Source organism: Amblyraja radiata, chromosome 22 (assembly GCF_010909765.2).
Source record: "Amblyraja radiata isolate CabotCenter1 chromosome 22, sAmbRad1.1.pri, whole genome shotgun sequence".
In the NCBI taxonomy this organism is placed as follows: domain Eukaryota; kingdom Metazoa; phylum Chordata; class Chondrichthyes; order Rajiformes; family Rajidae; genus Amblyraja; species Amblyraja radiata.
Window position 1 is genome coordinate 36,144,604 of NC_045977.1, and position 22,695 is coordinate 36,167,298.

The 22,695-nt window shown below is 40.3% G+C and overlaps 1 protein-coding gene across 3 annotated transcripts in view; it reads right to left on the reverse strand.

Annotated features, from left to right (window-relative positions):
• Positions 1 to 18,633, reverse strand: part of ttyh3 (tweety family member 3) — a 119,836-nt gene extending 101,203 nt beyond the window's left edge. For 2 of the 3 annotated variants that reach the window (XM_033041037.1, XM_033041035.1), the window contains exon 1: positions 18,099 to 18,618. In XM_033041037.1, coding sequence (XP_032896928.1) covers positions 18,099 to 18,227 — 129 coding nt within the window. In that variant the 5' untranslated portion in view covers positions 18,228 to 18,618. Of the gene's footprint in view, positions 1 to 18,098 lie in introns of all 3 variants that reach the window. The other variant, XM_033041036.1, reaches the window with a different exon arrangement.
• Positions 18,634 to 22,695: the final 4,062 nt, after the last annotated feature.

Sequence of the window (22,695 nt, forward strand, 5' to 3'; positions counted from 1 at the left end):
CGAAAAAAACTGCAGAAAGTGGCGGCCCATTACCCAGTTCATCGCGTATTGACATCCCCACCATTGAAGGGGTCTACAGGAAGCACTGCCTCAAGAAAAGGCTAACATCAAAGAAGTCACAGACAGACGCCCGGCATTTCTGCTGAGCAGAGCTGGCCAAGACTCTGCAGCTGGGAGTTCAAGACCATTCCAAGTGAGAGTCCGCAAAGTCTAAACTGGCTGTTCAGGGCACAATCAAGGCTTTTTGAATAAAACATTAAACTAAGATCCAGTCGATCCTCTCAGGTGGGTGCAAAAGATTTAAAACAGAGTCAAGGATATTTCGTCCAGTCATGATTTTTGGCAAAAAAAGGAACCACTAGCGCCTTTTAATTTTTTTTTAAACTATTAATTTAATTCTAAAATTTCCAAATATTTAACATAAAACACAGTTTATCAATTTCAGAACAAGCCTTGTTATTTCATTTACAGCAAGACAAGTTATCCTCAATGTACAGTCTGTAGCAGACTGTCAGGAAGTTGTATTAAACCTAGGTACTGGCCTATCTCTCAGCAACAGCAGGAGAGCTTTAAACTGTGACCTTTTCCCAAATGGTCTTTAAGGCAGCTGCACCAAGTTTCAGTGCATCACTCAGCACACTGTACAGGACTTTAAAGTGCCAGTCTGTAACCACGAGTCGTTGACAATTCCTTATGCTGGAAGTGCAGCATGTTGAGCAGAGCCGAGGGCATCTTTCACAAAGTTGGTCTTGAGCAGCAGATGATAGCTGTCTCACTGTGAGTCTGGAAAAACCTGTTGCGCACGGAGCCCTGTGTTACGCAGCTGCTCAAACAGGATCTCAACAAAGACTACTGCATCTATTTCCAGACCGTCTTGGCAAATGTGCATTCCAGGAGAACATGGACGATGATCATGTTCCATACACAGCTGCTTTTTGGAGAGCAGACACTCTGAAGGCACACGAAGGACCAGACCTTCTCCTCATCAGGCTAGCCACGTCTCCATTTGTTTGCAAGTTGTGACAAAGACACATTCTGCCAGATGACCAACACTGTCAGCTCAGGAAACCAGCTGGCTAGATTCATGATTTCCACCCCCACCCCACAGGGCTTTTACAACTTTCCATGTAAACCATTGCCCAATTGTCTTGTGGGCAAATGTTCTTCAAGACAAAATGTTCTTTAAAAAGGGACAGGTGGTGCAGTACTACCCAGCTGAAAGGAATGCAATACAAAAACAGACCTAAACCCATCCACTGCAATACCACAGACAGGTAGACCCACAGTAGGTAATATTCTCTGGCATGCAAATACCAAGTGTTTATTGCAGTCACACACAAAGCTAGCCATCAGGATGAGAAGCATTTCGAGCTTACGTATATTGTGCATCTTCAAGGATAAATCTGGTCATTGGGTGTATGCAGCAGGCATACTAAAGGACTCATCACACCCCGCACATCACTTGTTTGCCCTTCTGCCCTCAGGAAAGCGTTACAGGTCCAGCAAACCACACACCACAAGATTAACGAACAGTTTCTACCCACAAGGACATCACCCCTCTGAACTCTGTACTGAACGCACAGCCCCATAGTCAGTATTTTGTACTGCCACAACACCACACTGTGAAATATTGCACATAACGTGATGTTTTTCTTGCCGTTTTGTTGGTTCCATTGTCGTTATTATGTATCTGTTAAGTTGAAGCTCCGCTCGGGCAGCGCGCCTGAAATTTGCTGTATGTATTTACAATGACAATAAAGTGTATTATTATCCTGCCCATTTTTGCTCTATATAACATGAGTAAGGCCCATACCCAGTATCTGCACTGCACCAGTTTCCAGTTTATCCGAAGATTAAAATTAGACTGTCTCCACAAATGGGTTTTATAGCACACTATTATGCAGACTAGGTTTTTATATTTGAATATTTTCCAACTATAGTGTAACAAAAAGACAGTTCACATAATAGTGTTCCAGAAAACATTAAAGGACTAATATAAATGCAAGTGTTTATTTTATTAGTATCTGCTAAAACACATTTTGCAGATATTAATACATACTGAAATTGATTTCATAATTAGCAGGAACAATGCCTTGGAGGTTAGAAGCTTCATGGTATTACTGACATTGTAGCTGGCAATGATCCTATACTAAGCCACAAATCTCCACACCCACAATCTTAACTGTTCACCTCTTTCACTTTATTATTTTTCTATTAATTGCAGCCACATGTTCTCATCAGATCTTCACAAATAGTTTTATTTAAGTGATGTTACAATGGAACATTCTGTGACTCAGGTGCAGCAGGCAGTGAAGAAAGCAAATGGTATGTTAGCATTCATAGCGAAAGGATTTGAATATAAGAGTAGGGAGGTTCTACTACAGTTGTACAGGGTCTTGGTGAGACCACACCTGGAGTATTACGTACAGTTTTGGTCTCCTAATCTGGGGAAAGACATTCTTGCCATAGAGGGAGTACAGAGAAGGTTCACCAGACTGATTCCTGGGATGGCAGGACTTTCATATGAAGAAAGACTGGATAGACTCGGCTTGTACACGCTAGCATTTAGAAGATTGAGGGGGGATCTTATAGAAACTTGCAAAATTCTTAAGGGGTTGGACAGGCTAGATGCAGGAAGATTATTCCCGATGTTGGGGAAGTCCAGAACTAGGGGTCACAGTTTAAGGATAAGAGGGAAGTCTTTTAGGACCGAGATGGGAAAATCATTTTTTACACAGAGAGTGGTGAATCTGTGGAATTCTCTGCCACAGAAGGTAGTTGAGGCCAGTTCATTGGCTATATTTAAGAGGGAGTTAGATGTGACCCTTGTGGCTAAAGGGATCAGGGGGTATGGAGAGAGGGCAGGGATGGGATACTGAGTTGGATGATCAGCCATGATCATATTGAATGGCGGTGCAGGCTCGAAGGGCCGAATGGCCTACTCCTGCAGCTATTTTCTATGTTTCTATGACTCCGCCGAAGGTTAATCTGCCTATTTGGAAAACACTAGCACAAACACAACATACAACCCCCCCCCCCCCCCCCCACACACAATCAGTCTGAAGAAGAGTCCCGGGCCAAAACATTACTTATCCGTGTTTTCCAGGGATACTGCCTGACTGACTAGTTAGTCTAGCACTTTGTATCTTTTGTAAGCCAGCATCTGCTGTTCCTGTTTCTACATGTATGTTCTTCATATATTGTATTATGACAGGACAAAGGCCTTTAAGACATTTTTAAGACTAGCTTTTTTTATATGGTAGAAAATGGTTCCGTTAATATGACGACTCTTGTGTACTCTCAGAGTAATCTACTATTCTTACACCCATATGGGCATGATTATCTCAAACTCAACAGCGATAAGACAGAATTCCTCCTCATAGGCTCCAAAGCCACACTCAGCAAAATCAATGGCCCCACTCTCACCATCGACGGCACCACTGTCTCCCCAGGCCCGCAACCTTGGCATGATCTTTGATTCCACCCTCTCCCTTGAGCCTCACATCCGCCATGTCATTAAAACCTCCTTCTTTCATCTCCGCAACATCGCCAAACTCAGACCCTCTCTCACACCGCCCGCTGCTGAAAGACTCATCCATGCCTTCATCTCCTCCCGACTGGACTATTGCAACTCACTTCTCCTTGGCATCAGCTCCACCTACATCAACCGACTCCAACTGGTCCAGAACGCAGCCGCCCGACTCATCACCCACACCAAATCCTGGCATCACATCACTCCAGTCCTCAAACAACTTCACTGCCTTCCCATCTCCCACCGGATCACCTACAAAATCCTGGTCCTCACCTACAAAGCCGTCCACCATCTGGCCCCCCCATATCTCACTGACCTCCTCTCCCCCTACCAACCCTCACGGTCCCTCAGATCCACATCAGCCGGTCTCCTCTCCATCCACAAGTCCAACCTCCGCAGTTTTGGGGACAGAGCCTTCTCCAGGGCAGCTCCCAGGCTCTGGAACTCCCTCCCCCAACTGATCCGCAATTCCGTGTCCCTCACCATCTTCCAGTCCCGCCTCAAGACCCATCTCTTCACCTCTGCCTATCCTTAGCCCCATGTCCCCGTCCCTTTTCATCTGTGCATTAATTGCCTCATACTGTGTTTTGTATTGAATTCTGTCTTTACTTTGTGTACTAGTCATGTCTCTACTATTTATTTCATTCCCCTTACATGTTTTTCCTCTACATGCTCAATTTTTGTAAGGTGTCCTTGAGACTCTTGAAAGGCGCCCATAAATAAAATTTATTATTATTATTATTATTATGCCGATGTCTAGTAAGATTTTTACTGAACCATGTGAAAAAAAGGAATTTCACTGCTCCTAGTGCATGTGACAATAAAGTACCATTTAACTATATTTTGAAAGAATGCAGGTTTATACAACTGAAGTGATACACGCGTTTATCTTGCAGTAGAGCAAATTTGATTATTTTTACATTTTAAAAGTTCAATGTTAGTTAAAGCTGTCTTTGGAAAATTAACCTTCTGTTCACCCTAAAGAAGTCAGAAATAAAACTACTTTAAAAAAAAAACCTATATTATCCAAATGAAGTTAAATGGATTTGATGTCGCTTATTGACAGTAGAACGTATCTTTAAAGTCACAGCGTGCTTTAGATTTACATATCCTGCACAATATTGAAATAACAAAGTGCCACTTAAAAATGTTCACGATGTACTAAAGTATACAAAGCTACCCTTCAAGTTAATTTAAAATTCAAATATACAGTATCCAATATATAAAACTGAAATGCAATTTAAAAAAAATCCTGGGAAAGCAGTACTTACCCAAAAAACTATTTTGCCTGCGTATTGTTTCAATCTAAAAAAATAGACCAATATTCACAAAATGCAATTCGAAGTCTAGAAAGTTATAAATTATAAAATGCAGCAGTAGACATCAATAATGGTTGTTTAAAAATCATAAAGTAGGAATTGTACAGAGAAGCAAAAGCCTAATTTATTAGTTATGCTCCACTTTACAAGTCATGAATGGTACAAGGAGAACTAAAGCAGACGCTCATCAAAATGGAAGATTCGGATGTCATTACAATCCAACCAAATTCAAATTTACTGCTGGTAAAAAATAATTATGGTTTGTTGGGTTAGAAACAGGGAAAGAGGGAGGAGGTGGGGTATGGTTAAAAAATAGAGCTGCAGCAAGTAAGAATTTCATTGTTCATTCTGGGACACACGACAATAAAACGCTCTTGAAAAGAGGGAAATGACAATGAAATATTCATATATTACTAATATTCTCTGCATTATAATTTTTTATCTTTTCAATAGTTAAACTGTAGCATAGATTCAGAAATTAAAAAGCTTGTAGCAGGAGTAATGCATTAATCATGGGGGAATTTATAGAGTGGATAAATCAAATATCCATAATAAAGGGGAAGACAAATTCATGGAATATATACAAGATGTTTTTCTGGATAAATTGAGGAAGGGCTACCTTAAATGTTGCAATGCAATGAGAAATTGCAATAGATCTGGCAATGATCTGGCAATAGATACTGGATGCATTGGTCATCTTTCAGAGTTTCGGATTCTCAAATGGTTCCTACAGCTTGGAGGGTACCAAATGTCAAGACTAAAAGGGTTAGAATCTATAATGAACATAATAACAGAACACAAAAAATATCACACAGCCTTTATATAACGCTGATGTAATTAAATAACTTTAACACCTATGTTATGAGCTACCTGCATTATAAGTTAAACTAACATAAACCCAATTTTGGAACCATTCCCACCGCTACAATTTATAGCAGGGATTCAATGTTTGACTGTTAATCCTTGTCCAAAATTTATTGCTCCCTCCTTAGTGTGGCAATTTCAAAGGAATTTTCACAAACAAATGAGTTGTTTTCAAATGCAAAGTTCTTTTTATCAGCTAAAAATGTATTTTTGTTACCCAGTCAGCTAAGAAAAACTTATTTCCTTCCTTGAATTTTCTTATCCTGTCTGACTTCCAGGTGACTCCAAATCAAACTACATCTATTGGGGACTCTATTGGGCTGGAGAGCAATCAAAGCAACTGAAGCAATAAAGGCCTTTCCAGAGACATAACAGAACACATATATGTAAAGTATTTATCCACCTCTCTTCTCAATTTTGACATTGAATCAGCTTTTTTATTGACAAGAATTGTTCGACCAATAGGTTCATATTATTGTTTTAAATTGGTTTATTGTGGATGTGGTCCTGTTTTCTCATCTTCTCCACTGTGTACAAGTGGCATAGTTTGAACAGTTCAGGTCCATGCACACCAGTTTAAGAGAATCGTGTGTTTTATTGTCATATGTCCTGAAACCCCAGAACAATGAAATTCTTGCTTGCAGCAGCACAACAGAACATATCTATCAAAGATAGATAGAAGATGCTGGAGTAACTCCACAGGACAGGTATCATCTCTGGAAAAAAGGATAAGGTGACATTTGATGTCAAGATCTTTCTTCAGGCTGAGAGTTAGGGAGACAGAGGGCAACAAATCTAACCTAATCCTTACCCAACCAACAGCAGAACTTCAGAAGTAACCTAAGCATTTTTGCAACAATATGTCATTGTTTTTGTAAGGATAGATCCTCAGCTGCCATCACCTTTTTCCTCATCATAGGCTTCCATCTCCTCAACAATCTATGACCTTATCCTGCCATTCACTCTTGCTCTGCCTTAGACTCTGTGGGGGAAAGGGTCTGCATTAACTAGATCACCATCTAGCCCACCACTTCTGCTTAATAGCACGATTTCACCTGCCAAAAGAAACATAATTGCAGAAATGGCACACTAATGTAAATCAACTTGATAAAACATGCTGACATCAAAAAAGGACAATTGATAAGCAACCATCCAAAGACTTCATTTCATAAGAGCATGTCAGCATTGGCAAGAATATTATGTGAAACACCTAAAAACAAACATTACTTGAAGTACACAACTCATTGAAATAGTAAAAGCTAAAACACTTTTGGCAAAATAATACAAATGTATCAATCTACTTGTTCATGCATCAAAAATTAGTCATCCATCAACAGAACTGTACAATTAAAGAAAATCTGGACTCTACCAAAACAAAACCTGCAAACAGACTGCACTCCAGTGATAAATATTTCTGTTTTGGGTTGAAATTTCAGTTTTGACACAAGGTAGCATTCTGAAATATCAACTCTATTTCAATTTCCATTTCATCCAGGAAAATGTTTGTAGCATATAACAAAGCTTTATGCTACTTTGAATGCGTTGTTAACTTTAAATGTAACAAGAACCTCATAACATTTGATTTCCTCATTCTACATTTTGTAAACTATAGTAGATTTGAAATTCTACCTAGCACACTGGTAATTCAAAGCATGAGAACTGGATGAACAAAAGGTGCACTTGCTTTGCACATTCAGATCCTCAAACAAAAACAAATTATTTTGAAGTGTGGCTACTGATGTTTCACATTAATTGCCAGAAAACACTCTGCACATTGCAAGGTCTCAAAAAGATAACAAAAATATCAAAGCATTTGATTCCCATATTAGTTGGAGAATAGGTAGGAAAGAACTGCAGATGCTGGTTTAAATCGATGGTAGACTCAAAATGCTGGAGTAACTCAGCGGAGGCAGCATCTCTGGAGAGAAGGAATAGATGACGTTTCGGGTTGGAAGAAGTGTCTCTACCCAAAACGTCACCCGTTCCTTCTCTTCAGAGATGCTGCCTGACCCACTGAGTTACTCCTGCATTTTGTGTCTACCTTTAGTTGGAGAATATAAGGCTAAGATACTGGCAGAGGTCTTGTGCTCTTTATAAATTCTTGGGATTGATTAATACTTTAAACAGCAAAAACGACTGAAATTAAATACTAATGCAAGAGATGCTATTATGAAGAAGGGTCTCGACCCGAAACATCGCCAATTCCTTCTCTCCATAGATGCTGCCTCACCCGCAGAGTTTCTCCAGCATTTTGTGCCTAACCTTCGATTTTACAAGCATCTGCAGTTCTTTCTTAAACACCACTATTATATTACTTCGTTAGTGCTGTTCTGAGGCACCATTCCAGTTTCAATGTTCAAGTCTCTGAAATGCAACTTTAATATTTCTCTCAACAGTTTCTCAAGATTAAAGAAGTTGCTAACACTCAGGTTTTGTGAATTCAGGCGACTGATGAGCCAGTCTTTTCCATCGTTGGGGCAAGCGATACTTGGCAGCGATTGGCCAGTGAATAACTTATCAGCTCTCTTAGGTAGGCCTTCTGTGTGCTCAGAATGCATAAACCTGAGGTTGTCAGTGCCATCCCGAAATGCTTCGCCTCCACTTTAAGCAATCATGGGCCAGAGGTTCTGAACAGTCAATAAAGAAATTGAATTTTGCAAATACAATTTCCCATGCAGTTAAGAGTTCAGCTACGACTGAACTAACTTGAGAATTGATTTTAAGGAACAACTCTTTGAAACTAATAGCAATATTTTAAAAACATCTTGCCATACTCCATCTTTGCTATTTGGACATAAGTACATGACCCGAATCTAGAACTATTTGCTAGCCAATGTGTATTTTTTTTTTTAAATTAAGAGCAGTACCTGAGGAAATGGGCTGTTCATGCGCTCAATTCAGAAAATTTTGCCTCTCCAACAAGAAGAGGGTTTGGACTCTACCATCAAATCATGGCCACCCTGTACCTTGCCTCCATTTCCCCGACCGTGGCGTTGACTGACAGGAGAGGAGACCAATCTGCGTAGCACTGACTGACTGAAGAGACCAATCTGCGCATGCACATTTTAAAAGATTTTTAAACCTTAATAACGTTTAAAATATACCATAGATCGGAACAAAATTTGTTGCACTTGCAGCACACGAGAATGGTGATTAAGGTGACGAACAATCGTAGCGCTATTGTGTACAGTTTTTGCGCAAATAGAAAAACCACGCAAACCAGAAGAGCACAAGATCAGAGTTTTAGTTATGTATGTATAGATTTCAATGTTACTGGCAGTTTTGGAACATTCGCTCCCAGTCCTAATAGTCAGGTTCAACAGCATAATTAACAGCCATTTTAGATCAGTCTTTCTTTCAATATAAACTGTTTAATCCCCATAGAAGCCATTTCCTCCTAACTTGGCAAAAGCCCAAAGCTTTGTTTCTGCTTCTTTATCTCACCGTTTTCTTTCAAATTATGAGCAAAAATGTTCCCAGCTTTCAGAGTGGAGTCCTTGGGGTGAAATCAATTTGATTTTTTGCTTCCTCAGTTTACAGATGCATCTCTAATTTCTACTATATACATTCTCCTTCAAGAATTTAATGGGTGATTATAATGGATGAACAAACAGTTTAATATTTCATGAGAAGCGAGGGAAAAAAAAATTGTGGTTTATATAAGGGACACCAATCTAACCAAAGAACGGCAAGGTATCTGGCTGTCAAGCAACATTGATCAGTTTAAATATCAATACAACTCATTGGAGTACAAAATCAATTATTCATTTACATTTAGAACTAATACCTAATGAGAACAAATATTTTTTAAATTCAATATATACATTTTCTGACTGGATATGAAAGACATATACTGAAATAATGTACTGATCATACTGAACGCCAAGGCAAGGCTCAAAGAGCCTACTCCTATTTTCCTTCCTTCATAAATGACTTGGAGTCAAATGGTAAAAGCACTCTTCTGTGCGAAACTTCCATTTTTATTTTTATGCACACAAAATGTGGTGTCTCAGAAACACACCATGAATAACATTACCAGCCTATTTCTGCTTGGCAACAGAGTTTAAGGCAAAAGGGAAAATAAAAATCAATTGTGTTTGATCCCCTCATAAACGTCAACTTCCTCCTCTGGGCCTAAATTAGATCTTAAGCTCCAACGACGGGCATCAAAACAGTGAATGATGGGAATATTTAGCAGTATTTGTGGAAACAGCTAACATGAAGGTCAAGGTCCCTTTATCACAACTCAATGTCTAATCTGCTGTGTATTTTCACCATTTTCTGTTTTAATTTCAGATTTCTTTTATGCCAGCATTTAGTCTTTACAATTTCACCGCCTTAGACTTGCTGCCAGTGTATTTCAGGAAGCAATCTGGGCCTTTTCTGTCAATCTGAATTAATAGAGTAGCATTAATAGATCTCAGTTTTATAGAACTTCAAGCTTAACCTCCTTATCGCTAAGAATGAAATGTAAATTAAAGTTAATTCTATATCCCTCTAACCTTCTGCAACTCTGCTGAAGCCATTCTACCATCTGATTTCTTGGAAGGGCAATTTTGAAATCTACTGTAAAGTACAAATATAATTGAAAGCCTTCACTGTAAAACTACCGGCGTATTACTTATCAGCCATGATCATATTGAATGGCGGTGCAGGCTCGAAGGACCGAATGGCCTACTCCTGCACTTATTTTCTATGTTTCTATGTTACACATTAATTCATGCCAATTATTACATTTTATAGCCAATGTTTATGGTCATCTGAGTGGAAGAATAATTTTATTAATTTCAAATCAACTCATTACCCTTGTTATTTATAGAATTCCATTCTTGGCAGCTCTATAAGATCAGCTGGCTATACACTGGCTGGACAAACTTGGAAGCTTGAACACCAGACATTGCATTTCACCCAAGTCAATAGTTATAAGTTTTATATAATAAATCACATATATTGTACCTTCAAAGTAAAAAAAACATTGAATGTTACAACAATCAAGGAGGGGCTTTTCATATGGACAATTGTGGGCTTGAAAACATTTTTAAAGAGCTGCAGTGAGAAGGAAATTAATTTTGTGTATGACCCCCCCCCTCAGGGGCCCGTTTTGTTCTTCTGTTCGTTAAGCAAAAAAAGTACGAGGATTAAAAACTAACTTAACCTGCTGATTTTTAACTATGTGTACCATTCTATAGGCTGACAATTGTTAAAAAATATACAAATTTTACAATTAACAAGCCAACGACTATTTTAGATTTGCATGGAATCTTTTCAGTTTACACACATCTCCATCAATTAAAGAAATGTTGAATATGATTGGCATTAGATATAGTTCAATATTCTATGGGTCAAAGCAATAAATTGTGTTTAGATATCACAGCAATTACCTCATCTCAAATATTATATTCCCACAAACTTTAATCATCAACAGGAACGTGCCAACTATTACTTACTTTGAGAAAATATCTACCCTTGTAAATTATAATGAACACTTTCCTGTGAAGATTGTGGTTAGTCCAATGCCTACGCAAGACAAATGTTGAATATATTATCTAGGCACAAAGACAATGAAAGAAGCATTCAACAGCAAACTACAACTTTGTGAAGTGAAAAAACAAACTAATTTTTCCTTTTCCTACTCACTTTAGCCAATCTTTCTTTCTGTACCCAATATGACATTGAATTAACTCGCGATATATCACTTCATATCAGATTTTCTGTATTATCCAAGTCAAAACACGTTGGATACTGAACTCATTTGTCAATCAGCCTATTCATTTATGTCTTAAATGTCATTTCCCTCACCAAGATCAACTTTCACTTTCAGCCAGTTTTGGTGGGCAAATTATGTCATGCTGAAGGATGCAAAGTCAAGTCTAACAAACACCGGAAACCATTAACTGCCCCGTCACAGCAAGGTCTAACCTGATATTAAATTCAGTACGGAATTAATTCTTTTAATTCAGTTCAATAAGGATGTAAAGTTCAATTAAAACATCAAAACCAGGCCTGGTTTGGCAACTCGAACGCTCAGGAATGAAGAAGATTGCAAAAAGTGGTGTACACTGCTCTGTCCATCACAGGTATTGACCTGCCTGCCATCGAAGGGATCAACAGGAGTTGCTGCTTCAAAAAGGCAGGCAGCATCATCAAAGACCCACATCACCCAGGTCACATGCTTATTTCACTCCTGCCAACTGGAAGAGGGCATAGGAGCCTGAAAACTGTAACATCCAGGTTCAGGAGCAGCTTATTCCACCAGGCCTTTAAACAATACAATAAAACACTCAACTCTACTGTATGCACAGATGATGCTGATAGGTCTTAAAAGCCATTCACTGCATGACCAGACGCATTTGATTTTGTTTTTAAATTGCACACTTTTTATAAATATTATAAAAGAAAATTCTAAGAATGATTTTTGGGGGTGTAGATCAAATTGTAAACATGTAGATGACACAAAATCTGGAGAGGCAGTGAGCTGTCATGATGGATATATATAGACTGGTGAAAATAGTTGGAAATTAACATTTAATGTTGGTAAATATAAAGTGTGACGTCATTCACATATGCATCAAGAAATCTGAGTTGGGGGGTAAGGGGAGTGTTTATTGTTTCTTTCCTCAAATTGCATGAAAGCAAATTTTTTTAATTCTATTTCTCAGATTTTTGGGAGATTTGAGAGTTCCATAAGGGTGAATTTCCATTACGCAAACTGCTGTAACATTGGAAATCACCTGTATAGATTCTACAGGCCATTGTCATGGCTATTATGTAACTGCTACCTACAAATACACCCAAAAGATAAATATGATTCAAATCTTTTTATCTCTGATTTGTTTCCATGGTAAAGTTGACAAAATAGCAAGTACTCTTTGTGGATAATGCAAAAGTCACTGTGCGATCCACCAAGAAATGTCGTGTTTACTTTTTAAATTTTCAGCATGTCCAATTTTGCCCATTAAAGGCTTCCTCTTTGCAATTTTGCACTCACTGTCAATATGTAGCAAGTACTTAACTAATTGTGAAGTGAATCAATGAAAAATACAGATAAACTACCTCTTAGTGTTGTGTACAGAATTAAGTTTTTACAACACTAAACGCAATAATCCTGGCTAAAATACAAATAATGATTACCCACATAATCAATAGGGAATCTGTTCTCTCCTGTAAAGTGTTAAGCCCCTGTCTCACAGGCTATTTTTTCGGCTACTACAGGCGACTATGGTCACGGGGTGACGCCTGTATGGTCGGGAGTAATCTCCTCAAGTCGCCTAGAGTCGTAACGTTTTTCTGGTCGCTGCTGGATTTCGAAATGTTCAAAACTTTTCGCTGACTGTGGGCATGACGTAGCTTGTCTTCTCCTGTCGTAGGTGCTGCCATAGGTTGTTGCCAGGATGACGCAGGTTGTCGCCCAGTGACGATGGTTGTCGACAGGTGCTGACTTCAGTAAATTCCATTGGCGACTACCTACATCAACCGGCGACTGAATTGTCTTCAGTTGTCGCCGACAAGGCCGTTGTTTTTTCGTAGCTTGTCGCGGGTGGACGTAGGTTGACTTTGGTTGTCGCCTGTGTGGTCGTAGGTTGTCGTAGGTGGACGTTCTAATGGGTCGCTGGTTGTGGGCAGCTTGCTGAAGCTTGATGTCGACTAGGTGGTTGGTTGTCGTAGCTTGTCGTAGCTTATCGTGGGGGGGGGGTCCAGTTGCCGCTTTTTCGGTAACCTGCTATGACCACGATAGTCGCCGGAAAAAAAATTGCCTAAGTGGGACAGGCCCCTTAGTCTATTTTCCTCTCATGATAATGTCCTTCATTATTGCATTCATCACAGCTTCATTACTGCATAATCTCTTCATATATTAAGCAATCCGTAATTCATCCAAATGTATCGCCTACATTTAATATATACAAAGCATTTTGAATTTCCTGAATTCAATCAAAGTACCCATACCAGGCACCACAGAAATTAAAATTACACAGATCATCCCTAAAAGCTCCTACACTTGTCATCATTGTAATTTACAAATGCTACTTGCATTCCGAGGCAGTAATGGTCCATGTTGAACCAGTATTTTCATTTTACATCCACAAATACAATTGTGTGCATAGAATATGAAAACAATTCTTGAGCTCATATTTACAAAGTTCAGAAATCACTGCAAAATTATCCAGGTCGTTTCATAAAGAAAATTGAGTACCAAGTTCAAGTTCAAGTGAGTTTATTGTCATGTGTCCCTGTATAGGACAATGAAATTCTTGCTTTGCTTAAGCACACAGAAAATAGTAGGCATTTACTACAAAACAGATACATGTGTCCATATAGGGTGATTTCACGAAAGGTCACTGGAGCGTAGATCCGCACCCACGTGACCGAAAATTTTAACTGGGGGACAAGCGTCACTTCCGGTACATGTTAGTGAATGGGAAAACACGCACTTTCACACCCGTTAAAAACATCGAAAACGGCCCGTTTTTGAGCTGCAATTAACTGTACCAGTCAGGGTGACCGTGAGGAACAGCAAGAATGCCATCAACTTGCAGAGCTATAGATGCTTGAGCTGCAACCAAATCTGCTTTAATACTCTCTTCTTGTTGCACGTGCATGGCGTTCTTGTGCACATTGTCTATCCTGCTCACAGTGGGTGCCCAATCAGGATTGTTGACATCATTCCATGCTGCAGGCTTGTCTGTTATTAGATGATAAATAAATAAATAAGTAGTTTGGGTGATTGTGCAGGCCTTAAACAAGAAACATTGAGAAATATATTTTGGCAAATAATAAAATGTCCTGCTTTTGTCCAACAAACAGCTGACCATTATCCCATTCCTTAGCTTGCATCTCAGTAAAATTTATTTCAAAACGCATTGATAGTTTACGATTATTTAAATGGTAAATGGAGCTTCAGAAGCGTTTTCATTTTGCATGTTAAAACCCACCTGAGAACCATGGGCGATTTTGCAATTCTACTGACGGATTTTTAACTTTTAATACTTTTCATATAACAAATGAATAAAGATAAAAAGTCAATAATGCCACTTTTGATGAAATGCAGCGAGCAAACGCGATAATTCCCGATATTTTGGATCTTTAAATCTCCACGGCAAATGTCCGCTAGCACTTCCGCTGTATTTACACCTTCAGCTCCCTCTTGAATTTACCTTAGTTTCTATCTTTTTTTTGGACTGTAAATTTAGGTAGCTGTTCCTCACGGTCACCCTGACTGGTACAGTTAATTGCAGCTCAAAAACGGGCCGTTTTCGATGTTTTTAACGGGTGTGAAAGTGCGTGTTTTCCCATTCACTAACATGTACCGGAAGTGACGCTTGTCCCCCAGTTAAAATTTTCGGTCACGTGGGTGCGGATCTACGCTCCAGTGACCTTTCGTGAAATCACCCTATACCATGATATAAATATATACACACATGAATAAATAAACTGGTAAAGTGCAAATAACAGAAAGTGGTTATTAATAATCAGAGTTTTGTCCGAGCCAGGTTTAATAGCCTGATGGCTGTGGGGAAGTAGCTATTCCTGAACCTGGTTGTTGCAGTCTTCAGGCACAAACATTCACTTTTTATTAAAAAACTTATCGAGATGAGTAATATCCAAATTTGCTCAAAAATTGTAAATATTGCTGTGCTGGCCCTCATACATAATAGCCAGATAGCCACATTCACCAGAGATGCTGCCTGATCCGCTGAGTTACTCCAGCATTTTGTGTCCATCTTTGGTGTAAACCAACATCTGCAGTTCCTTCCTACGCTCCATATTCAAATACCCACACATCATACAAAACCCAAACAGTGTGACAGTGTTGCATTGATGATGGCTGTCATGGCTAACGTGGTATTGTTTATCCCTGAATCTCTTGATTGAGATATTAAACAGATATCTCATTTGCTCTCACTTGTGGATCCAAAACATTCCAGAGCTATTCCGATCAGATAAATTATCTCCAGTAGCCTGCAAATATATATCTTTAAATAAGCTTTACTAAATGGTTATTGGTGCAAACCTGCTGCATGTAAATTGGCTGCCACATGTCTATGGACTTCAAAAGTACTTAACTGATTCTAAAACTTTGTGGGAGGAGGGCAGCGGGGGCAGACATGAAAAGCATTGGATAAATACAAATCACCTCCATTTACTCAATTACCTTTTTACCAAATATTTCCAAACCTGGCTGCGGAAAGCTCAATGCAGAAATTAAGCTAACTTTCCATAATTGCGTCACTGTAGTATTTTCAAATAAAGTGTTTTAATCTTGGTATATCCTGATGTGCTAACTAATGCGAATGGGAAGATATTTTGTAACTTCCTTCCCTTGCAATACGTAGCAGAATAGGACTTGCTTTCTTGCATGACCATAGGGAAGAAATATTTCCATTATGATTCAGCTACTGTTTCAATGCTAGGGTGTGGACAGAGTGTACAGTGACATATCTAGGATGAGCATCAACATGTCCCACGCAACTGACCGAAACTCTATGAACATCTGGCTCATTTCCAGAACCATTGAAAATAAGCGTTATAATGAAGTTATAAAATAAAAGCAATGAAAATAAGCCTACTCAAAAAAAGTAATACATTGTGGAAACAGGCCCTTCAGCCCGACAACCATGCCAACCAAGATGCCCGATCTAACTCTGCCCCATTTGCCAATGATTGATCCACATCCCTCAAACCTTTCCTATCCGCGCAGCTGAGCAAACACCTTTTAAATATTATTATTGAACCTGCCTCAACGACTACTTCTGGCAGCTTGTTCTAGATATCCACTACCCCGTCTGGGGAAAAATGCTCCCAAGTTCCTATTAAATCTTTTCCCTCTCACCTTACTTCTATGCCTCTAGATCTTCCTGTGCTTTCACTATCAATATCCCTTAAGATTTTGTACAATGCTATAAAATCACCCCTCATTTAGTATATTGATAAAACTCGGATTCCCCACTAATTCTCATGTCAACACCTTTATTTTCATGCATTTTTTGAAGAAAATACACCATTCAATGGATACTCTCATGGTCAATATAACAATCTATATTCCAACATGTATTTTGCACGCAGCTAGGCAATCTAATCGCTAAGCCCATCCTCACCAGTGACACAATTCACTCAGACATTTAAAACTACAAATTTCGCCCCGTTAAGCTATCGTCCACTTCAAATCCTGCTAAAAAACAACATTAGGTCGCCTCATGCAGTTCCCTGCCTCTCCCTTCCCCCAAAATCATCAGTGGAAGGAAAAGGAGCATCTAATCTGCAGAAAGCGCATGTACACATTTGCACAGTCGTCACCGGTTTTACAATGAGAGCGTCCCCACGCAACCGCACTAAAAAAAAGTTGCAGCGATTACTTGTGGCGGCTGTAAATAGCTGCCGAGAACTTCTCATCTATTATGCAAACTCTTCTCCCCCCTTCCCCAAAGCAATGGTGCGACGTGCACAGAAACAGGGAGGTGCAACACTCCTGACCATAACATTGCATATGTAGGCAGTAAGAATGCATTAATTGTTTTGGAAACACAAGGAACTGCAGATGTTGCAAACCAAAATGCTGGAGGAACTCAGGCAGCATCTGGGGGAGGGAAGGGCGTCGTTTTGATTCAGGACCCTTATTCGGACTGATTGCAGAAAACTTAGGAGAGGGGGGGAGGGGGAAGGAATGCAGCTTTCTTCCCCCCCCCCCCCCCCCCCCCCCGTCCTCTCCCTCACTTACTACGAAAAGCCTGAAAAAGGATCCCAAAGTGAAATCTATGTTCTCCAGAAATGTTGCCTGACCTGCTTAGCTACCCCAGAATGTTTAAGAAGGAACTGCAGATGCAGTCTGTGAAGAAGGGTTTCGGCCCGAAACGTTGCCTTTTTCCTTCGCTCCATAGATGCTGCTGCACCCGCTGAGTTTCTCCAGCTTTTTTGTGTACCTTAGCTACTCCAGAACATGGACAGAAGACGTTCTGGTTTGGGACCCCTTCTTCAGGCTGATTGTAGTGGGGAAACAAAGCTGGAAACCCGAGGAGGGGGGTGGATGATTACAGCTATTTCCTCCTTACTACAATTAATCTGAGGGGTTGTTTCTTGGGTCCATGTTCTCCAGAGATGCTGCCTGACCCCACTGGCTTACTCCAGCACGTTGTGATTTTGCTCACAATCCCCAGCATCTGTAGTTTCCCCAGCAATTTTGTGTACCTTCTGTAGACAGACAGTTCCTTGTGTCTCAACTTCGTGCTGGCCGGCTGGTGTGTGTGTGTGTGTGTTTGTAGATGGCAAATAACATAACTGACCAAAGATCCTACAGCTCTGCTCTAGGATCTTTGTAACTGACTGGCCGAGCCCGCGGTGCAACGACAATTGCCTAGCTGCCTTCCCCGTCTCCGAGGCGCCTCCCTTACCTGCTGGTACTGGGTGTCCTCGGGGTGGAAGTCGCTGTTGACAACCTCCAGCTGGAGGCTGAAGTGAGGGAGACGGTGGAGCAGGTTGACCCACCATGGGGGCGAGTAGTTCACCGCCGCCGCCGCCATCGGGCTGGAGCCGGAGCCGGAGCCTGCGTCTGATCCCGCAGCCTGCACACTCCGGGAGCGAGGTGGAAGGGAGAGAAAGGCGGCGGGAGGAGGAGGGGGGATGAACAACAACAACTCACTCCATCCCTCCTCAGATCCGCCCGCCGACGCTGAGGTAAAATTAAAAAAAAAACCTTCTCCTCCGCCTCCGAAACACAACACTTCGATGTAAAAATCTCCCTCTTTCGCGGTTAATGTTTAGTTAATGAAGAGAGGGACGAGATCTGTGGAGATTTTCAGCGATCCTTTCCTTCCCTCCGTCCGCCGTGAAGGCGGCCAGCAGATGGCGGGCGCTCGGCTCCGCACTCGCTCGGGCGGGAGGGGGTGACTCCCCCCCCCCTCCCTCCGCAACGGCAGCCGAGTCCCTGGAGAGGCCGGGGGGCGCCCCCGTGCACCGCGCCCGGCCGGGCCTGAGGAGGTGGGCGGTCGGGGCTCGAAGGAGGTGGGGTCCCGCTCGCCGCCGCGTTCCCCGAGTTCCGCTGCACTTCTCGCCCTCCGAGTGATTTGCCTCTGGGACGACGGTTTGCCCCAATCGAAGGTGTTGCTGCTAGATTTTTTTTCCCCCCCCCCTGACGACGATTCCCGGTCACCGTCTGCAAACCGAACCAGTCGCTCCGGCGCCAGGTGAAGCCCGCGGCTCAGCAGCGCCGCTCAGCCCCCCCAGTGCCCGCTGCGCGAACTGCAACTTCCCTGCCCCCCTCTCCCACTGTTGCAAATTATTCTCAGCTGCCGCTGGTATGTACAGCCCCATGTTTGATAGATTATGTCACAGACAGGGCCGGTTTTAAGCCTATTTGACCAATTTTATCAAATTGCCCCCGCGCCTTAAGGGGCCCCCGCGCCTTAAGGGGCCCCCGCGCCTTAAGGGGCCCCCGCGCCTTAAGGGGCCCCCGCGCCTTAAGGGGCCCCCGCGCCTTAAGGGGCCCCCGCGCCTTAAGGGGCCCCCGCGCCTTAAGGGGCCCCCGCACCTTAAGGGGCCCCCGCACCAGCGGTGACAGAGTTACCGTTTGAAGCCTTTTCTGTATTCTAAGAGGAATAAACCACTACTGAAAACGTGAAATGAAGAATGAGAAATTCTTATTCCTCACATTATTAATTTATTATGCATACTATATTAACAGAAAATTGTCGCCATGTCACTTCTATCAACAACCAAAAGGTTATGTCTTTCAACCAAAAGGGTACCAAAAGATAGAGTTCGTCTGTGCTTAGATTACTCTACGATAAAAACACGTTTTCTCTCATTTTTTATGTGTCGTACTTTAAGTTCCTTGTATATTGTGTAAAGACTGTTTTCTTCAAGTGAGTATCATTGCTCTTTGGATATATCGTGTTTTGTCACGTATTTAAGGATATATTGTGCTGTAACAACATAATTTTACAAAACATTAGTGTATAGAAAAAAACGAAACAGAAAGAGTGGGCTAATTAGCCATATAAATGACATATGACAGTGTGAATATTGTGCGTCTCCGAAGACGAAATAATGGTTGGTGAGTGATCAGCTGGTTCAGAATATACCGATTATTTATCGTGTTCCATGGATATTTATATATATTTAGTGCATGATAATGATATGACAGTGTTAGAGAGTGTTTGGGATATCATAGAGAAAGACTACATAAGAACAGTACGAAATTAGCCATGGAAATGGAAATATGTCTAGCCTACGATCAGCTGTCATGAATGTAAACAATGCATCAAAAATGGCTTGTGGGTGGAATAGCTGATTCTGAATATAATGATTATTTTTCGTGTTCCATGGATACTTATATAGGGTAGTTTTTACTTTTGGGGAACGCACCGCATTACCGTCGGCAAATCCTTCAGCCCGGCGCCGCCAAATCATTCCGCCTAAATTAATGTTATATTATGAAAAGTGTATAATGTCATATTATGAAAAGTGCAATCGCAGGTTTGGTTTCGTTTCGTTTCGTTAGATGACTCAAAATTTATCTAGCGGTAGGTTTGGCTAGGAATCACCTGTTTGTAATGAATGTTTGTAATGAATGTAAACATAGCCTAGTGCAACTCCGAAGACCAAATAACAGTGGTTTCCTTATAAGATTTTGTATAATCACAGCAATTTTCAAGTATTTCAGCATAATACTTTAGAATTTATTACAGTAAATGCGTACAAAATCTTTACAAGGCGATTTCTCAAAACTTTGAAATTTTGGTAAAATAGTTCTTATAACTTTTTTTAATATTGAAGTTCTTTCCTTCTTTCATCATTCAAACTTGCTTCCTTCTTTCCCCTTCTTCTTTTTTCCTTCCTTCTTGTTAATACAATTTTTTTAAATTTCAGATTATTGTCATTGTTTGTCTTTTCTAAAAAAGATAATATAAAAAGGCCTTACATCATGGCAAGCACAAGCAGAGATCGAGACAAAGGGCGTAAATATTTAAGTGGCAACCAGAAACGAGCACTGGTCAAGGCTAAGGTAGCTGAAAATGAAAAACATAGAGGTGCTATCAAAAAATTCCTTGTCACTCCATCTTTGAAGCGCCCATGTATGGAGGATGAAGAAAACAAAAACTATTCAGAAAATTACGATATAGCTTTGAGTCCAATTACAGTTGATAAATACAATGATGACATTGATAACAAATTAGAAAAGGATGACGCAGCTGTGAATCAAATTGAAGACAATCTCTATGCACCAGAAGACAGTGCCAAAGCAGAAAGCTTACTTATGACCAGAGAAAAACAAGACCAAACATCATGCAATGATAGATCATCCATGAGTACAGTTGTAATTAACATGTATGATGACCCAACCAGTTGGCCAGCAGATATAAATAAAAATGTAAGAGATTATTTAACAATGAAAGGTCCTCCTAATATTCCAGTGATCAGCTTTCCAAGAAATGAAAAGGGATTGTGTTTTTCAAGGTTTCACTGTAAGAGGAAACTTCCAAATGGTGAGAGTGTTGAAAGACCTTGGATTATATACTCTCAGTCTGCTGATAGAATTTATTGCTTTTATTGCAAACTTTTTAGTAAGAACACAACCAGTACATTATCAACAAGTGGATTCAACAACTGGTGTAATCTTCATACAAGGTTATGTGAGCATGAAAATTCAAAGAACCATTTGGAAGCCACATGGAGTTTCTGGGAGTTACACCAAAGACTTTGTAGTGGACAGACAATTGACAAAGCGTGAAAAAATCGTCAATGAACATGCAAAGCACTGGCAGCAAGTATTCAAAAGGTTAGTAGCAATAGTGCAGTTTCTTGCTGAGAGAAATTAAGCATTTAGAGGAACAAAAGAAAATGTTGGTAATGAGAGAGTGCACAATGGAAACTTTTTAGGTCTTGTGGAGCTGCTTGGAAAGTTTGACCCTGTTCTTGATACACATTTGCGAAAAATCAAAACCCACAAAATTCATGATCACTATTTAGGAAAAGATACTCAGAATGAACTACTAAACATCATGGCTACAGCTGTTTTGAATGAAATACTGAAACGTGTAAAAGCAGCTAAGTACTACGCCATTATTTTAGACTGCACACCTGATATGAGTCACCAAGAACAAATGTCTCTAACGATCAGGTATGTGTCTGATGGTAACTTGGCTCCTTCGGGTGTTTATGAACATTTCATAAAGTTTATACAAGTTGAAAGTAGCACAGGAGAAGATTTATATAAAACATTATTAAACACACTGAAGGAATTAAATTTAGAAGTGCAAGACATTCGAGGCCAAGGCTATGACAACGGTAGCAACATGAAAGGTCACACATCTGTAGTACAAGCACGACTGTTGAAGGATAATTCAAGAGCATTTTTTGTACCCTGTGCATGTCACAATTATAACCTTTTACTCTGAGATGTAGCCAAGTGTTGTCCAGATGCCATAACATTTTTTGGGATTCTGCAAACGATCTACATAGTGTTCTCAGCATCAACAAAAAGGTGGGCAGTTTAAAAAAAACATGTACCCAGGTTATCAGTTAAACCCTTGAGCAATACAAGGTGGGAGTGTCGGATTGATAGTGTTAAAGCTATTCGTTATCAGGTTGGAGAAGTATATGATGCACTTGTGGAAATATCAGAGATAACAGATGAGCCCAAGGTAAAAGCAGAAGCTGAATCTTTAGCAAACCAGCTAAAAGACTACAAATTTTTAGTTTCTTTGATATTTTGGTATGAAGTACTTTTTAAAGTTAACTATGTAAGCAAGCAACTACAAGGTGAAACAAAGGACATTGATGAAGGCATGGAGTCATTTGAAAAACTATTATCATGGCTAAGAATTTATAGAGAGGAAGGTTTTAATGATGTTCTAGTAAATGAATTGGCTGAATCTGTTGAATTACCATTGGAGTTTAGACAATTTCAAGAAAAAAAACTACATAGAAGGAAGAGAATGTTTTCATATGAGACAAAAGATCAACCTTTAGATGATCCAAAAGAAGCAT